Source organism: Penaeus chinensis, chromosome 37 (assembly GCF_019202785.1).
Source record: "Penaeus chinensis breed Huanghai No. 1 chromosome 37, ASM1920278v2, whole genome shotgun sequence".
In the NCBI taxonomy this organism is placed as follows: domain Eukaryota; kingdom Metazoa; phylum Arthropoda; class Malacostraca; order Decapoda; family Penaeidae; genus Penaeus; species Penaeus chinensis.
The window spans coordinates 1,117,503-1,135,002 of record NC_061855.1 but is presented as its reverse complement, the minus strand read 5'-3'; the positions used below and the strand labels follow the sequence as shown (position 1 = coordinate 1,135,002).

Below are 17,500 nucleotides of genomic sequence, written 5' to 3'. Positions count from 1 at the left end.
ATAGGAGAAATGGACTGAAGATAAATATAAAAAAAAATCCTGATGACAGTTACCATATACAGCTATATTAAGTAAAAGGATTTTCCAACAATGACATTACTATTTACTCCTACACACACTTATAAAAACATTCAATAATGTAGAAAATCTGACAGTTACCATATACAGCTATATTAAGTAAAAGGATTTTCCAACAATGACATTACTATTTACTCCTACACACACTTATAAAAACATTCAATAATGTCGATGCTACTATATCTGTGCCTTGCTCTTGTCTAGCAAATTTACCAATATGTTTCTAATAATTTTTTATTTCTAATTTGTCAATCATCTCAGTAAGAAGAAGAAAAAACATCTCCAATTAGATGACAAATATTACAAGTTTTGATCCTGTTATGAATTATACTGTGGAAATCAACAATAAATTTTGAGCAATCTATTATAGAGGATTCAAATTTCTCTTACTGTAATTTGCTGTATAAAGAATGAGAAGAAAAACATAAAATCCATTATGTATCAATAAGCACCACACAAATACAGCAACATTTACTTTTTCTCCATTTTTTTCCTCTCTCTTTTTTTTCAGGTGGGGCTGGGGGGTTACAGAAGAGGCAAATTTTTGTGAAATATTTTGATAAGTTGCTACTAAGTCATTTTATGTGCAAAGTTTAAACTGTCCCCTCTCTCTCTCTCTCTCTCTCTCTCTCTCTCTCTCTCTCTCTCTCTCTCTCTCTCTCTCTCTCTCTCTCTCTCTCTCTCTCTCTCTCTCTCTCTCTTTCCTCCTTTGTTCTGGCTTCCATTCCAACTTTCTCCATCTCCTGACTCCTCTGGAGATTACTTGTTAAGCAACTCTCTACTGTCATTTAAGCAAACTCTTCCTTCCTCCACCACTTAACTTCATGCATTCACTTATTATAATCCAGCATTTTCATCAGGATCCTCAGGTTGTAGAATAAAAAAAACATACCATTAACATCTAATAAAGATCTAACAAATAAAAGCCAATGCAAAAATCATTAAGAATAATGTTACTAATTTGTGCATATTTCAAAATCATACCATTTACTTCTTCAATACAAAACAGTTAAGAGACAAGAAGCTATAATAATAGATATCTGTACAACTGCCTCAAAGAATTCCTTAATCCCCTGAGCTCTTATGTTTTAGCTCCTAACTTATACTACTATGGCAACTGGCATGCATACACAATCACTTGTTTAGTCATGTATTGTTACAACACTACAAAAGCAATGCTGCTCCTTGACAGGAAATAACACAGGGAGCATGGTGACTTTTTGAGGCAATTGTTCATGCAGCTTTCCTTACTTTTCAAATCTAAATAATAATGATAATTTACCGAGCATGCAAATTAAATGATATTCTGGTGAAGAAAGTAGTATGCTACATAATATCCAAATTTAGTGTAAATTCTCACAATGGTCTAATTAGTACTATCATTCTGGGAAAATATGAAATATATGGACATGAATGGGGGGGGGGGATGCATGCATATGTGTTTAAGCACATGCCTTTGTGTGTGTGTGTGTGTGTGCTTGTAAGCCTGTGTGCATGTGGGTATGTGTAGATGACTATACTAAAGGTTTTGAAGAAAAAATCAGCTTGTTTTTTAGTGACTTCTGCAAAGTGCAAAGATAGCACTACAGAAGGGCTGGCTACTAAAAATACAGATTCACAAACACACACACTCATACACTTATTAATATACCAATCTGTCCAAAAACTGAAAATTATAAATAGGGATATGCATATATAATGAAAATATGATTTATTTATTAATCCAATCCATGACACATCAATACTGCTTCTTCTTTAACTTTATTTTTTCATTTTACCAATTCTTTTTCCTTTTTGATAGCAGCAAACTGTTCTGTGAAATTCTGGTCAAATCATCCCCTACAGTACAGTAAGATAATTGCACAAAATGATGATATAAGAGTGTGTGAGTGTGTGTGTGTGTGTGTGTGTGTGTGTGTGTGTGTGTGTGTGTGTGTGTGTGTGTGTGCGTGTGCGTGTGCGTGTGCGTGTGCGTGTGCGTGTGCGTGTGCGTGTGCGTGTGCGTGTGCGTGTGCGTGTGGGTGTGCGTGTGCGTGTGCGTGTGCGTGCGCGCGTGTGTGTGTGTGTGCGTGTACGTGCATGCACATGTGTAATTTGTACAATTTGTTTCTATATGCACATATGCTTAAAGCCCTGCTACAGGTCTGAATTAATTTCCTAAAAACATTATCAAGAATATAATAAATCACATGTTCATAAGAAAATATATTCTTTTAATTACTGAAAATGGTTAACAAATATGTCACATTATCAATGCGCCTACAGACTGCTTTTAACAACACACCAAGTAATAATAAAATATAATATGTTGTTAATAGCTGATTTATACTTCTTTTGATAATCTCAAAACCATAAAAAGACTTATTATAATCAGTCTTATGTATAATCAGTCTAAAGCAAAGCTGCTGGACAATTTCCGAATGCTCTTGAACTGGAGCAAATACTTCAGTAAATCGCATTTGTATTTTACTTATACACAATTAACCAGATTTCCTTGGATCAGATTATATGACACTATACATGCAAGTATTAGCAAATATTTTCCAGTTATATAAAATTCTTTGCATTGAAAATAACACAATACCAGCTAAACTGTAATAAAATGTTAATGTTAGGACGGTGTATTGGTCGAAAGGAAGTCTCTGAGCCAATAATTTCTTTTCTGCCATTTTTTCAGTTTTAATAATCCCTTGCATAAGATTTTCTTTTCTTTATAATTCTTATTCACTTCCTGGCAGGAGACTGTATGATTTTCTTGATATAGTAATGCATGCTGATTAAAATTGTCCTGTAAATCATCTTTGATAACAAATGTTGCAATTTTTAAATATTTTCTCTTTGCATATTTAGCAAGAAATTACATTTGTAATCCTTTTCATCCATGCAGAACCAAATTTCCTTACATTCATACTCATGCACTTTTGCAGGCATGCATATACATATACGCAAAGAAAACATATCAAGAAAATTGGAAAAAATAATAACTACCAAATATAATATTAATAATATGTGCAACTACTGTTAATATCAAAGATGGTTTCTCAAACTATGAACTGTGAGATAAGTAACACTAATATCTTAAAATATACTTTATAATATAGACAATATAATCAAAGGTTAATCATATCAAACCAACAATCTTTCCATGCATGATATATGTACAAAGGTTAAAGCAACAAATATTGTATTAACATCTGACTAATAACAATTTTTGTTCCCTACGATTGGTGAATAAATATAAATATGCTTGAAAATACTATTTAAGAAAAACTATCTGGAGATTCTCTGCTCGCCAAATTTTCAAAACTGCTAAATTCCTGACATATGCTTTATTGCGGAACTCAGAACGCAGACCTAGATTAGAGGTGTCTTTTCTTTAATCATGCACTAGTTCCTAAATCAAATGTAAAGCATTTATATCTAAAGAACTACGGTAAAATATGTAACTTTCATAAAAAAAAAAAAAAAGTACCTAACGAATAGAACTCTGAACTTAGAAGACCCCAAAACAGCCTCCTTATTCACTTCGTAATAATGCCGCTCTTGTGAATATTGTCAATTTCTTATTTTTACCTTCTTTTTGGCATATTATCTAAGTACAGCTGTTGGTGACTTTCTATCTTTATTAAAGACAGGTTTAGACTGCAATTACAGTCTTTAACACATCCAACACTTTTTTATGCCTTTTTTTTCTTTCTTTCTGTGTTTCATTTTCTTAAAGTTTTATGGACAAAAAAGCCTCTCATAATGAACTAGGTAAAATGTAAATTACAAAATATCTGTAAAAATGTCTTTGTAAAATGCTGTTCATTACCACATTATAATCCGCAAAAATGCAGTGTTTATGCATGCACAACCAGCCTTGTCTTTTGTTAGACTGAAAGAAATCACTTATTTCTGCAATCACCAGTTAATACGAGTTTCTTACTAATTACTGAAAATGTAATTTTAAACACTAAACATAGTCAACCTCCAACAGAAATGATAACGAGAGATGAAAAACAACAAAACTTAATAAAAAGCTCACTGGTAATAACAATACTCTGAAGAACTCAACTAAGCCACATTTATCCTAAGCTTTCCTGTAAAAACATGGTAACAACATGTTTTATTCCTAAAAAAATGGCAACTTAGTTACAATTCAACATATACCTTCATGCTAAGGAGAAAGCTGTAGTTGCTAAAGCTATATTACATATTTATATCTTCCTATGAAGGAGAAAAGAAAGAGATATCCAACATTTATCCACCAAATTGATTGTCAGCAAAAGCTTTTGAAGACGTTTTGAACACTGCATCTGAGCAGGACACCAGCAAGCAACTCTTGCCTTTAGACTTTTTAAAAATAGTTTTGGAGTTCATCTAAACAACCTTTGACTTTTTATCAGCTGCTGACAAATGTTGATAATAAAAGGCACTGATCCACATGAGTCTTCTTACTTCTAAATATATCGTCTAGTATTCCAAAATCAAGTTAAAGCTTCATTGTAAATGATAGTCCTTTTCTGAATAATCAAAATTCAGGAATTGATTTGAGTCAATTAAATACACAGTTCACATAACAACTTATCATCTTCCACTAATGCAAGCAAAAAAATAAACTATGCTAGAAAGTTTACTGTATGTCACATGCTATAAAAAATTCCATATATCAATAAAATAAATAATAACAATAGCTACACTACCATACTAAAGACACATATAAATGGCATTCTGTTGTCCACTACGATTTGGGGTAAACCACACTGCCTTTCATTCCTGATAATTTTTTTTCTTTCTTAAATATCAAACTCCAAATATCAAAGCCAAATTTTCTAATAATCCTCTATTTACCCTGCTCAATCACTAATATACATATGATGTATATTAGATCTTTCATAAGTGTATTTCCCTGGCACAGAACCTGCAGCAACCAATTTCCTTCTCAAACTTCCTCTGTGGAAAACTTAACTTAGGTTTTGAGTATTTCAAACACAGCTGTCCACTCAGCAAATGGTATACAGTAAACTTACATAATGCCCTTATGAAGGAACTACAATGGAGAATACTCAACCAAATCAGAATAATAATCAAGCCTCAAATTATGGAAATCAAACAATACCTTATTACTACTCAGGAAAATGATTTCTATGAACTGTGTACAATTTATAAGATACGATTTATGATAAACCAAGTTCATATTTACCATTCTCTTAACTTATGCCACAGCAGGAAACACCATCATGTATGCTATCTGTTCAAAGGTGAACTAATGCATTTGAAAAAAGCCTTGTACGCCCTTACTTTGGCAGATGACAATGCTTCTTTCTCAAAATCTTAGTTAATATAAAAAATTATTTTTGGATATGTACAACTTTACAAATGGTAATAATAATAATAATAATAATATCAACAATTATGCCACCGGTAGTAATGGCAACTAATAAAAACAATAATGATAATAACAATAATAATAATATTAATCATAATAACGATAATGATAATAACAAAAATAATAATTACAAAAATGGGCTCTGGTGTCCTTTTTTCGAGTATCTATAGCTCATGTTCTTCCTCTATGTGACTCTTCCCAAGACCTACTGAAAGCTGCACACATGTGACTGGGCATCACACTTTATACTAATGCCCATTCAAGCCCTAGGATACATTGAATAGTGTATAGTGTACAAGATCCTACAGTTGGCACATAATTTCTCATGGAAGATTTTTCTTTATATTGACTAAAAAATATAAAGCTTGGCGTACTATTTCGCTGGACATCACAATCAAAATACTTTCTTGGTGGTCAAAGAAACCACTTGCTTTTCTTTTAAAAGAAGAAGAAAAAAGAAAAGAAAATAGAAAAGGGAGGGAAAACTTACAGAACTTGATAACCAAATTTGTATTCATTTATGAAACACTTCCTAACAAGATGCTTGACGTACTTACATCACTCAAACATGAAAAAAGTACGTCTGACTTTCCATGAGGGAACTGATGATTTTCTGATCGTCTACTGCCGCTGGTTCCTCCTCGGCAAGTATATTGGCACAGCTGGAGCACAATTCTTTGCGTCTATGTTGGTGTTCTGTCCATCTCCCAGCTACTATGACTCCCTCCATTAGGTGTAAGTATTCATTCCGGCGCTGAAAGGGAAAAGGAATATGATGGCAATTTTAACAGAAAATAACAAACCAATTGTTCTGGTATTCATAAATTATAATAGCATACTCTACACCAATTAAGAAACAATTTACAACTTAAAAATCTTCATGATCTGCCTTTTCTTTGATGATTGTTGCAGTTACTTCAAAATAAGAAAGTTATAAAATTGAATGATTTGGAAAATTTACATATCAACACTATAATTCTGCTGTCATGCCTCTTCTTACATCAAATTTCACATGTAAATGAAGAAGTGAACAAGAAACGGAAAGGAAGCAAAGATGTGCAAATCTATACAGTGTCTTCACCTTGTCATCTGCAGGAAGGTCTGACAACTGTCTTATGATAATATCACACACTACACATTCATCATTTGTGTAGAAGATTGAAGCAGTCGCCCTTGTGGAATACATATCTCTCATCATCTTGAGTACTGAGTGAGGCGGCCGGGGCTCATGGTCGAACATGGCTAATGGATCCTCTGCAGAGACAGCACAGAGATACGCAAGTTAGAACATGTTTCAGCAAAGACATATTTAGGTTTGACTTCTGTCCCCATGTATGTGTTTCAGTACATTCTTGAACATATTAATATACACACCTTTAAAGATCTGTAGTAAAATAGATGCCAAATCTGCTATACATACCTTCCCTATTGAACAAGAGCAGAAGCTTCTCTGTGAAGTACTTTGTATTTTCCCTCTTCGATAACAACTTGATGATTATATTCTCGGAATCGGCTCCCATCGCAGTTTTTGAGGAATCCTTATTTTCCTCAAGGTCTCCATTGGACTGACTCTTAACCTCACCTTCCCCCTCTTCCGTGGCCTCGCAAGATTTTGGTGGATTAGCTGCTGATGGCGGGAGCGTCGTATATTGGAGATTGAAGGCTAAGACTATGGCCAGGTACAAATCCGCCAGCTGTTCTGTGTCAGGATCCTCGTGGTACTGCTCTATTCCATCAAGTAGTACATTCATGAAGTTTTCGTTCATCACACCTAGGCCAGAGAATATGCTTAACCATTCTTAAATAGGAGAGGGATGCCAATATCTACTTTATTTTACAAATATGTGCATTTTGATATGACAAAAGGATTAGAAAGAGAACAGAGTTTAATAATGAAAAAAAAAAAAAATATATATATATATAATAATGAAAACAAAAAGCCCATCCATCACAAAAAATAAATAAATAAAAAAAATAATTACATCAATAAATAAATAGAAGGAGACAAGGCAAATGAGGCTTGCTTGTCATTCTTACAGAAATGAGGATATGGTAGAGTATCCCCCATGCACAGCACCATCCCGAGCACCAGGGAGGTATACCTCAGCCGCTCCTGGTTGTATGTGCTGTCAAGTAGTTCTCTGCCATTGTGAAAAAATAAAAATATAATAGTGAGAAATGTAATACTTCTCAGTATACCATCATCTTCGTATGAAAATGGTCTGAGAATAAATATTCTAAATCATTGTTTTTGGACTTCCTAATGGTAAACAAAAACAGTCATGATCAAATTTTACTATAATTACAAGGTACAATTCTAGATCTCTAGAAAAATAATATAGCAAAGAATCATAACTTAATTCCAAAAAAGAGAGAGATTACTACAAAACTTGATAATATATGAGTCACTTCCACAGTTGCTCAGAGGTATTACTCTTAACCCACTGGATCCAGATGCTTCACTGCCATCAAGTGGCTCAAAGACGGTCATTAGGGTTTTGTGAGGGGACACTCTGCAGGTAGGTCATTCGTAAACAAACACGCATGTGCGGTGTCAAGACTCCATGCCACCCCTTTGCAATGTTATTTTGTCTTTTTCTGCATGTGCCTTTTTAGCTTCTTTGCTATTTCCCAATGTGTATATTTGTCATTTGATTTGCTTTATCCAGATGGTAATAGACTGTTTTACTTGCATAGACTACATATTATCTCTCTAGGTAGTCTGTAACTCAATAATAATAATAAACCAAATTTTGTTAATTGTGTTGTTGTTTTTTTCATAATATTCCTTTTTTTCTGGAATATAACCTGTACTACCAGTCATGGTGGGCAGGAATAGGATCCTGAGCATGGAAATAGTCTCCTTCCTGAAGCTGGCGTTCCTCCAGTCATGGCTCATGGACATCACATTCCATGCTCATTTATTGATGGAAATAATGTAAAAGCCCCTTCCTAGACACCAAATCACCCTCTAAGAGCTTTGTGAACTTGTGGTTTTACCGATCACCCCAGCTTTCATCAGCTGAAGCACTCTTGACTGCAAGTTTGTGTCACCCTGCCCCAGAGCAAATTTTCTCATGACATCATGTTCATGTCACCTGCCCCTCAAGGTAAATTTTTCCATGACGTGATGGTCATGCCATCCAGATCACATGGGTTAATGGAACCAATAAAAATTACTAGAGAAATGCAATCGAGTTGAGTGGGTCATCATGAACATGTAAAGTTGAGCTACTGTGCAAATTCATGAAAAAGGACAGAAGAAAGACATTATTACCAACATCTCTGTGCAAATGACTACATGCAATGACTGCTAACCTTGTAAGTTCAACTGGGAACACCGAAGCAGAGAGATAAGAAATATTTGCTGCCGACATCTGACATACAGCACCAAAGACCTGAAAGCATATATTGCATTGTATTTAAAATTTGCTTCACTTGAAAGTGTAGCTGTCCACCAAAAGCACGTAATACTCAGGCCTTTCACATGAGAGAGAACTGTTAAAACAATTAACAAATTGGACAAAAAATATAAGACATATAACAAAAATTAATCTCTCACAAAGACACATACAGCACAATCTATATACATAACACCACATTTCATCAAACAACAACAAATCTAATTGTTATATTCCACAACACATTTTATCATCAGCCATTCTAACATGATGAAAACATGATTTTATATGCTAACCTTAGTGAAGATGTCAGGCACAAGGAATTCTCCTCATTTATACAATAGCATTTGCAAGTGTTAAAAGCATGAATGATCAGCTGACCCAGTTTGGAATAGCAATACCATACAAGCCTAACTACTTTAATACCAATATGCTTACCTGCAGCAGGAGTTTCCGAAGAGGCCACCTTGTTTCCATCTGGTAGTACTGCACCAGGGTCAACAAAGGTCTAAAATCATCCAGGGACAAAACACTCCGACACACCATCAGGTCTCCAGTGTTCTGAAAATGTGACATGCAGTTCCACTTTCATGTCTTCAAGCCTAACCGTCATTTCACAAATCTTTATGTTAATGTCTTGCAATTCTCTTTTTAGAGGAGTAAACAGCTTCATCTGAAAAGTGGCATGACCTTTCTTTCAAATCATCCTATATGATCTTATTAGACTGCAACCTTTTAAATACATTAATAAATTTAATCTATATTTGATTGTAAATATCCTACAAAGACTATTTTTTGCACAGACAGGGTAATTTCTCATCAGATACTCAATGAATATAATGAAGGATATCTCTTTCCTTTTTCTTTAACATACCCTAATCTTTTTTCAGTTTCTCTATACTCCCAAGACCTCTTCAACATTCTATTTCAACACTTAATGTTCCACCTCAGAGATCAGATTCTTCTGAACTCACCAACAAATCCAGGAGATCAGACAGATGAGTAGTGATAGTGTGCTCATCTTCATGCAATGCCCAGGAACGCTGTTGCTCGTCATCCTTGCATTCTCGCAGCTTTTCCAGGAGTTCCACTAGACGTCGGCCATCTGAACTCTGTTGCCATTTGTCAGCTCCTCCATCCACTTGATCTGGTAAGTATGTATAATATGCCTTAATATTCTTCATTACTTGGGATTATCATATTTCATAATTAAGTGACATAATTCAGTTAGATCACTCTCACGAGAATTTCTTCTGAAGTCTCCTTAATTGTAATATATATAACTCCACATCTTAGGTTAAAAAAAGACTAACCGCCTTTGCTTGATAGGATGTGTAAGCACAGTGGTTGGAGAACAGGTAAGGCAGCAGCTAACGAATTCAGCACCACTTCGACTACCTGTTGGATAAAACCTTTAGTCGGTGAGAAAAAAATCCTATTTTTTACAAACACCTTGAAGACCTATTCTATTTTTCAACAGTTTTCATACTTGGCATTGTCATCCCACATATTTTTGTTCCCTCTGAACTGTTCTTACTTCCTAACTCCTGTTCAATTTGATTTTAAATTCTAGTGTAATCCATACAGTTAAAATCAATCTGCAACTAAAGGTAATTCTGTTATTTCAACGCTTTAGCCATGTACTTCACAAATATTCTAATATTCTGATTAATGTTTTTCTATTATAATACAGATTCAGTGAGAAAAGTCCACAATTGAATTTTCCTATTCTGAAGCAGCAAAAAATTATAATTATTTCAAATCCAAAGTCTTTTGAATAATTGTTATTAATAAAAAATAAATAAATAAAACAAAATATAATAATAAATGAACAAATAAAACAAAATATAATAATAAATGAATAAATAAAAGAGAAGAAGCAATACTAAGCATAATATCAATGTTAGTTTCAAATAAAATTCAAGGGTTATAAAATTAAGCAAAAAAACTTAAACATGCACTAACTGTAAGAGAAAGAAATTGTCAACAAGCCATTTTGTCCTTTGGAAATGTTTAGAAAAAAAATAGGAATAAACATTAAAAATAAACTAAACACAGCCTGAATAGGTATTTCCTCTTTGGAAAAAGGTTCAGAGAGGTTTATCATGAATGCAGTGGGATCCATTAAATTGGTTTCTTGAAGTAAGACTTTTATGATTATCTCCTACTTGGAACATTTCTTGTTTTCTTCTTACAACAAACCTGTATTCACAATAATTACAGTAAGCTCTTGTGTTTATATCCAGAGCTTCATACACACTTGACAGATATATATTAGCTATAACACTTATTTCTGAGATTTAAGAACCACTAAGGTTGAGGGAGGGATAGAAGGCGACTTGGGGAAAATTCAAAGCTCTCCATGCCATACGTTTCACACTCTGGCACTGCATTTCCTTTCTTTTTTACCCTTTGAGTAGACAGATAACTGAGAGTCGTACGGTGCTGAGTTGTTCTTGTGGGAGTCTTAGACGTCTTGTCCTTGGGAATAAAGCTCTTTAGCATGAAATAGTGGTACTGATATTGGCTGGTTTGTTAAAGGGTTACTTTGTCAAACTCCTGATGATCTGCATTTCAAAATGAGTTTGACCAAGTCTGGATATATTTTTGAGTAGAAATCTGAAAAAGCTGCGCAAAGAAAACTGAACAAAGAACAGGTGCACTCTGGAGATGATACACCTCAAAAGAAATATACAAAAATTAAATGATTTAAATACTGTAATGCAAACCACATGATACCAAAAAGTGTGTTATAAAAATAAGAATAAAGAAAATAAAAAAAAAGGGGGATTAATGCAATCTAAACCTTAATAGATTTGTATTAAACTTCTTATTAACAGGTAAAACACCTGTATCATCTGCCGCACAAATTCATGGATCTATTGTGAGGATACAATGTAAACCTAATGTGATGGAAGCATTTTAAGATTATGATGGCTGTTTTGAAATTAACTATTTGAGGGCCATAATAATACTCAAGAGTCCATTTGCACTACTGAGGTTCTGCCAGTATACAATTCACATCTCTCATTGCTGGTTAAAATTTTCATGATCTAAAAAGAAAATAGGCAACAGTAGCTTTTTTCAACCAAATGATAATTAAAATGGGTAATTCAGCTATTACAAACTACTTGGGAATAACTTTTGTTTGCATAAAATCTATCAAATCACCCTATACCATCCATTAAAAAAATTGTATACAGAAATAACCATTTTGTACCTGATGACTAGTAGTGTAGCTTATACTAGTGCTGCTGCGCACCTCTTCCACCAATGTACGAAGATATTCCTTTGGCACTTGAGACACAAGCGACCTAAAAATAAGTTAGATAAAGATGCATTTTCTTTGAGCCTCCCTGTATTTCTTAAAATCATTTTATCTTAATCCTTTAACACTAAGGTCAAATATAGAAGAATTTCAGAAAACATAAAATATACATACTTGATGCTTGTCTGGACCACTGAATCTACATCACTTCTCATTTCAGATTCATAACCTATACTCGTATCATGACCTTCGCTGCTTCCGCTGCTCTCATCTCGAACTACAAAACACAAATTCGTAACATGTTAAATAACCTAATGATGTTTAATTTAGGGTCTAAAATGAATACAGATACGCAGGAAAGTCTTTCAATAAAACTAATGGCAACAGGAATCAGCCCTTTCATATCCCTGTCTGCCTTTTCTTGGTTACCAGTTCTTTCCAACAGCAACAATGACCTGCTCCAACTTTTCATCACAATACATTATCTTTATGCATTCTCAATGGTACATTTACATTTATCTCTATTATGAGAAGACTGAAAAGAGTATTTACAATAATCTACTTCTGCAACATCACTGAAATATCCATTTGGAAGTAGGTGTGGAAATATCTTACAATGAATAAAATATACATCTGTACTTACACATAAAATTCCTTTCTATTTAGTACAAGTCTGATGGAAAACTCTGACACTGTGACTGGGTAAAACAATGGAGGACATATAAAAAATGGGTAATTTTAGCAAAAATTACAGTACAGAAGCAGTGAAATCATCCATACTAATAATGTAATACACCAATCTCCCAATTTATATCCAGTAAGTAAAAAAGAGAAGAAAAGAAGATCATAAAACCACATGGAATCTAGTACCGAGAGATTCTCCTCGAGCCATGAAGCTGGTCGTGGTTTCAGCAGAAGTTTCTGTTGGCGTTGCTTCCTTAGGTGGGGGCCCTAAGCTAATTGATGACCCACTCGCTGATATTGAAGGGCTGCGTGGAGTTCCGGGGAGACACGGGGATGGTAGGCTGCCAACACTATCCACACTGAGCTGAGATGTTGTACGCTGCAAATTTATTGTAGGAAAGAAAGGAACCCTCTTTATAGCTTCTGTCAATGCTTGATGAGGATTCCATATTTACAGAAGATAAACAGAGCTAAATAAACAACAATACAATGGAAATAACCATTGATATTCATAAGAATGTGAAGGCTGGGAATAATGGAAACACTACAATAAAAAATCAATAGGCAGGAGTATTACAAAAGACATGGATACTTTTGAATTTCTATCAAGAGAAAACTAGATATAAATATACTAAAAATAACTAATGAATAACTTTGTAGAGAATGTCTTTGAATTAAATACAGCCACTTGGATGCTTAATACATGCATCCATAATTAGACATTAACATTCATGAAAATGATACTGCTTTTTTGGCAAATGGCAATACATTTACTACTGCACTGCACTGAATATCTGAAAGGTGTTGTAGTCAGATTAAAGATGATCACTTCATAACTTTGTGCCATGAGCGTGAATACCTTTAATGGTCTGGTTGCTAAAATTGTATAAGTATTTATGCATCTTGAAATACTCCTGTTAAATTCTTGTTACTAAAATTTTAGAAGTATCCATGTGTTTTGAAATCCTCCTGTTATAGTATAATCACAAAATACGCTCACTTGTGGGGGTGGAGGAGCAGGACGCTTAGTGGGATGCGAGGAGGGAGGACACTTGGTGTACCAATCCTGCCTCAATTCTACAAGCTTATGGAGGGCATCGTGCTCACCACGAGTGTAGTTGCCTCCTCGTTCACTTGCATTCAAATGTATGGCTTCAATGCAACCATCAATGAACTCGAGTATATCGATGGGCGGAGCCTGAAAGTGGATTATAACTTTAATGTGGCTAGTTTGATTGTTTTTTCCTATTTTGAGGATATCTCTTTGGCTTTAAGAAAACACATGGAAGTGTAAAAAATCTGCAAGCAATATTGTAGTACAAGCAAACACAAAAGCATGATCCATGTGAGCCCTAAGAAATCTGCCATAGTGCAGAAATAAGCATTGGCCTAATTAGTTGTTAATGAAGGTGAACCTGCTGTTGGTAAAAATTCATTAGAAATATTAAGGTACTTTCCTTCATATTCTTTTTGCAGAAGTAAGTAAACTGACTGATGTCAATGGCAATAGTTATTTTTGGCAGACACTTTAAAATTACTGATAACCTTGGTTGCATTTGTATATATTTTTAAATATAATAAATGCACTAAAAATATAGAAAAGGGACCTTTATATATTTCTCATAGATTTCTTAAAAGCACATTAACATGGATGGGTTTTCTGTAAATATTGAAATACGGCATAAATCATTTCAGAATGCAAGCCCTAAATTCATACTTTGATAGTTACAAGTTTGTGTTATCTCATAAACTTCAGGCACATTATTATTACAGCTCTGATGATGTGATTGCTTGCTTAGCTATGAAAGAGCTATCAAAGGTATGCAAAAATATGTTAACTGTAAAAAAGAAAAAGAGAGAAAAAAAATAGTAATAACTATAAAAATAACAATAATAATAATAATAATGATGATGATGGTGATAAAACATAATATCAATAATAACAATAATAATTATTAAAATAATAATAACAATAATAGTAATAAACTTTTCTCAAAATAATAGTAATAATAAAAATAATAATAATAATAATAATAATAATAATAATAATAATAATAATAACAACAATAATAACAACAACAACAAAACAACAACAACAATAATAACTATAATCATAATAATCATAATAATAATAATAATAATAATAATAATAATAATAATAATAATAATAATAATAATAATAATAATATTAATAATAATAATAACAATAAACTTTTCTCAAAATTTAAGTTTGCATTAAGACAAAATCGATATCTAATCACATATTACCTCTGGTTCCTGTGAAGGGTCTTCCTGCTGGCAAGGTTGCCCTCGTACATAACTCTGCTCGGGACAGGATTTGAGAACAAGGAAGATAAGGAAAAAAAACAAAAGAAAAAAATGAGTTAAACAGAAAAAGAACACATGAAAGATAAACCCCTACTTGTGAGTTGAAATATTTTTTTTCCAGCAAAGCAAGATACCCAGATTGTTAAAAAAACAAAATGTCTTTACAAGACATTTTGGTCTAGAAAGTCTAAGAGCAAGAATAAAATCATAATAAACCAATTAATAAACTTTGCAAAGTAGAAATAAAAGAGATCATATTCAGAAAACAGAAGTATTTGTTCAGCAAGTAAGTTTATTAAAAGCGAATAATTAGAAGCAAGAACCTTAAACAAAAAACCCAAAACACATCCAGGGCCAACTATTCACCATGACTACGGGCAGTCTCAAAATTTTAGGATAAAATTAGAGAGAAAGAGGGTGTCCTACTTACCCGATTTGAACAATTTCATGAAACGTTTGTCCTAATCCCAAGACATCCACAAAATACACAACAATCAAGGTCTTTTTTAGAATTTTCGACAAACTTTCCCATCCTTTACCTCATCTGCAGATATGTAATTCTTGGGTACATATCCCACAGAACCTCGTTCATTGATCACGTGCAGCCAGTTGGGATCTCTCGAAGGACCAATCTCCATGAACTTGTCACCCACTTGGAATCCAAGTGTACGGGCGTGGGTTCCCTTGTAAGCATACAGCGAGCGCAGCATCTTGTTTTTGTGACTGAAATAATGGGGGGAAAAAATAAGCTGTGTATTATAAACCCATAATAACACAAGCTAATTTATAAAAAAAGAAAATTACATATGCATTAGGTAACATATGAAAAAAATATATTGTTAACTGTAGTTTTTATTTTATGGATATTGTTCCCTCAGTTAATTTCACAAGTGCTTAGTCACCATGGATTCAATTAGGAGGTCTACCTGACTTCACTTGATATCACCATTCCTTGAGTTTCCTTATCTTTCTAACATCATTAATATTATTACTGTTATTTTTGTTAGTCACTTTCAGATAATCATTAATAGCAATACAATTTTTTTCCCCTAGAATCAAGGAAATATATAAATGTGGTATAAGGGACAACTAGTAATTGATTTCTTTGTGACTAAGCTCTTATGGAGCCCCCTAAAATCACAACAGACCTGGCATGTATTTTTGCCATCCTGGAATAGTTGTTTTAAGTGGTATTAGCTTAAAAAATATAAAATAGGAATAGGAGAATTCAAAAAAAAAATATATATATATAGTCCTTCTAGCATCTCAAAGAGACAATAATAACCTCTTTGCCTTTTTTATTCTTTCAGAACCTTATTCCCACCCTCACACCTATATTGGACTTTGTCTTTCCGCTGGCTGATACATTTGATATTTTCAGTATGAGGTGCACTTTCTGGTGTAGAAAATCATGATCCCTTGTTCTCTGACAGTCCAATCTAGTATTTGCCTGGTTCTTTGCCTGCCCATACACACCCACTTCATCTACAGTGTTAGTCTTTACAATGTGGATACAATGAGCTTGGGCAAAATGAAGATAAAATAACAGCTGTCAATCAATCTGCAGACTTGAACAACAGCACCACAAATAATGGAAAAAGATCACAGAAAGTGCCATTCATAGCCCAAGTCCACTTGGTATCCCACAATTTCAGCTCTAACTTGCTGTGCATACTGAGGTGAAGGCAGTGTTTGCTGGGGGGGGGGGGGGGGGGGTGCAAAGCCCAAAAGGCTACACCCTGTCATGACAGTGTTGAATAAATTCTGTGACATGGAGTTTGGGACCTAGTCTCTGGCAAGTGTATTCGAACTGCAAAGAATTACCATCTAAAGTGTAGAAAAAAGTAAAGTGGTGTCTTTCTTTTATTCAAGTTTCTGACCCCTTTGTGGCCTAACCACACAATGTATCAGAAAAATCTCATCAAATATGTAATATAATACTCTTTACACTACAAAGAAAAATATTTTTACTAAGAGAGGTAATATTACAGTATATAAGTGCTATCCATCACCGACAATGTAAATAGTACATGGAACTGAAAGACCATCAATGACATTTCTGTCACAAATTGCAAGTAACAACCTGCTGTGGAGCCACTGCATATATATCATAGTGTTTTGAGAATTCAGAATTCACGCTATGACATGGATACTCATCAAACTGCCTTTATGAATTATAGACAACTGCAGACATAGGATTACTCTTGTAGACCTCCCAGATTTATATTTATAATGAGGAACCAGTCAAAGCTCTACTTAAATGTTTCATGGCCTTTACCAGAGCACAAACTGCAGCAGCTGCAATGATTGTCTGACTCTGCCATTACTGAATATGTTATCTATAAGATTAAATTAATTTCTTGTTTAAAA

At 33.8% G+C, this 17,500-nt stretch overlaps 1 protein-coding gene across 2 annotated transcripts in view; it reads right to left on the bottom strand.

Annotated features, from left to right (window-relative positions):
- Positions 1-681: 681 nt before the first annotated feature.
- The window catches only part of LOC125045207 (NCK-interacting protein with SH3 domain-like), a 17,908-nt gene continuing 1,089 nt past the window's right edge, over positions 682-17,500 (bottom strand). The window contains exons 2-15 of one of the 2 annotated variants that reach the window (XM_047642347.1): positions 15,670-15,853; positions 15,071-15,124; positions 13,803-14,000; positions 12,989-13,181; positions 12,293-12,395; positions 12,071-12,164; positions 10,164-10,248; positions 9,825-9,997; positions 9,289-9,411; positions 8,768-8,847; positions 7,487-7,590; positions 6,870-7,220; positions 6,531-6,703; positions 682-6,203 (exon numbers count right to left, since the gene is read on the bottom strand). In XM_047642347.1, the coding sequence (XP_047498303.1) occupies positions 6,012-6,203; positions 6,531-6,703; positions 6,870-7,220; positions 7,487-7,590; positions 8,768-8,847; positions 9,289-9,411; positions 9,825-9,997; positions 10,164-10,248; positions 12,071-12,164; positions 12,293-12,395; positions 12,989-13,181; positions 13,803-14,000; positions 15,071-15,124; positions 15,670-15,840 (2,094 nt within the window). In that variant the 5' untranslated portion in view covers positions 15,841-15,853 and the 3' untranslated portion in view covers positions 682-6,011. The remainder of the gene's footprint in view (positions 6,204-6,530; positions 6,704-6,869; positions 7,221-7,486; positions 7,591-8,767; positions 8,848-9,288; positions 9,412-9,824; positions 9,998-10,163; positions 10,249-12,070; positions 12,165-12,292; positions 12,396-12,988; positions 13,182-13,802; positions 14,001-15,070; positions 15,125-15,669; positions 15,854-17,500) is intronic. The other variant, XM_047642348.1, reaches the window with a different exon arrangement.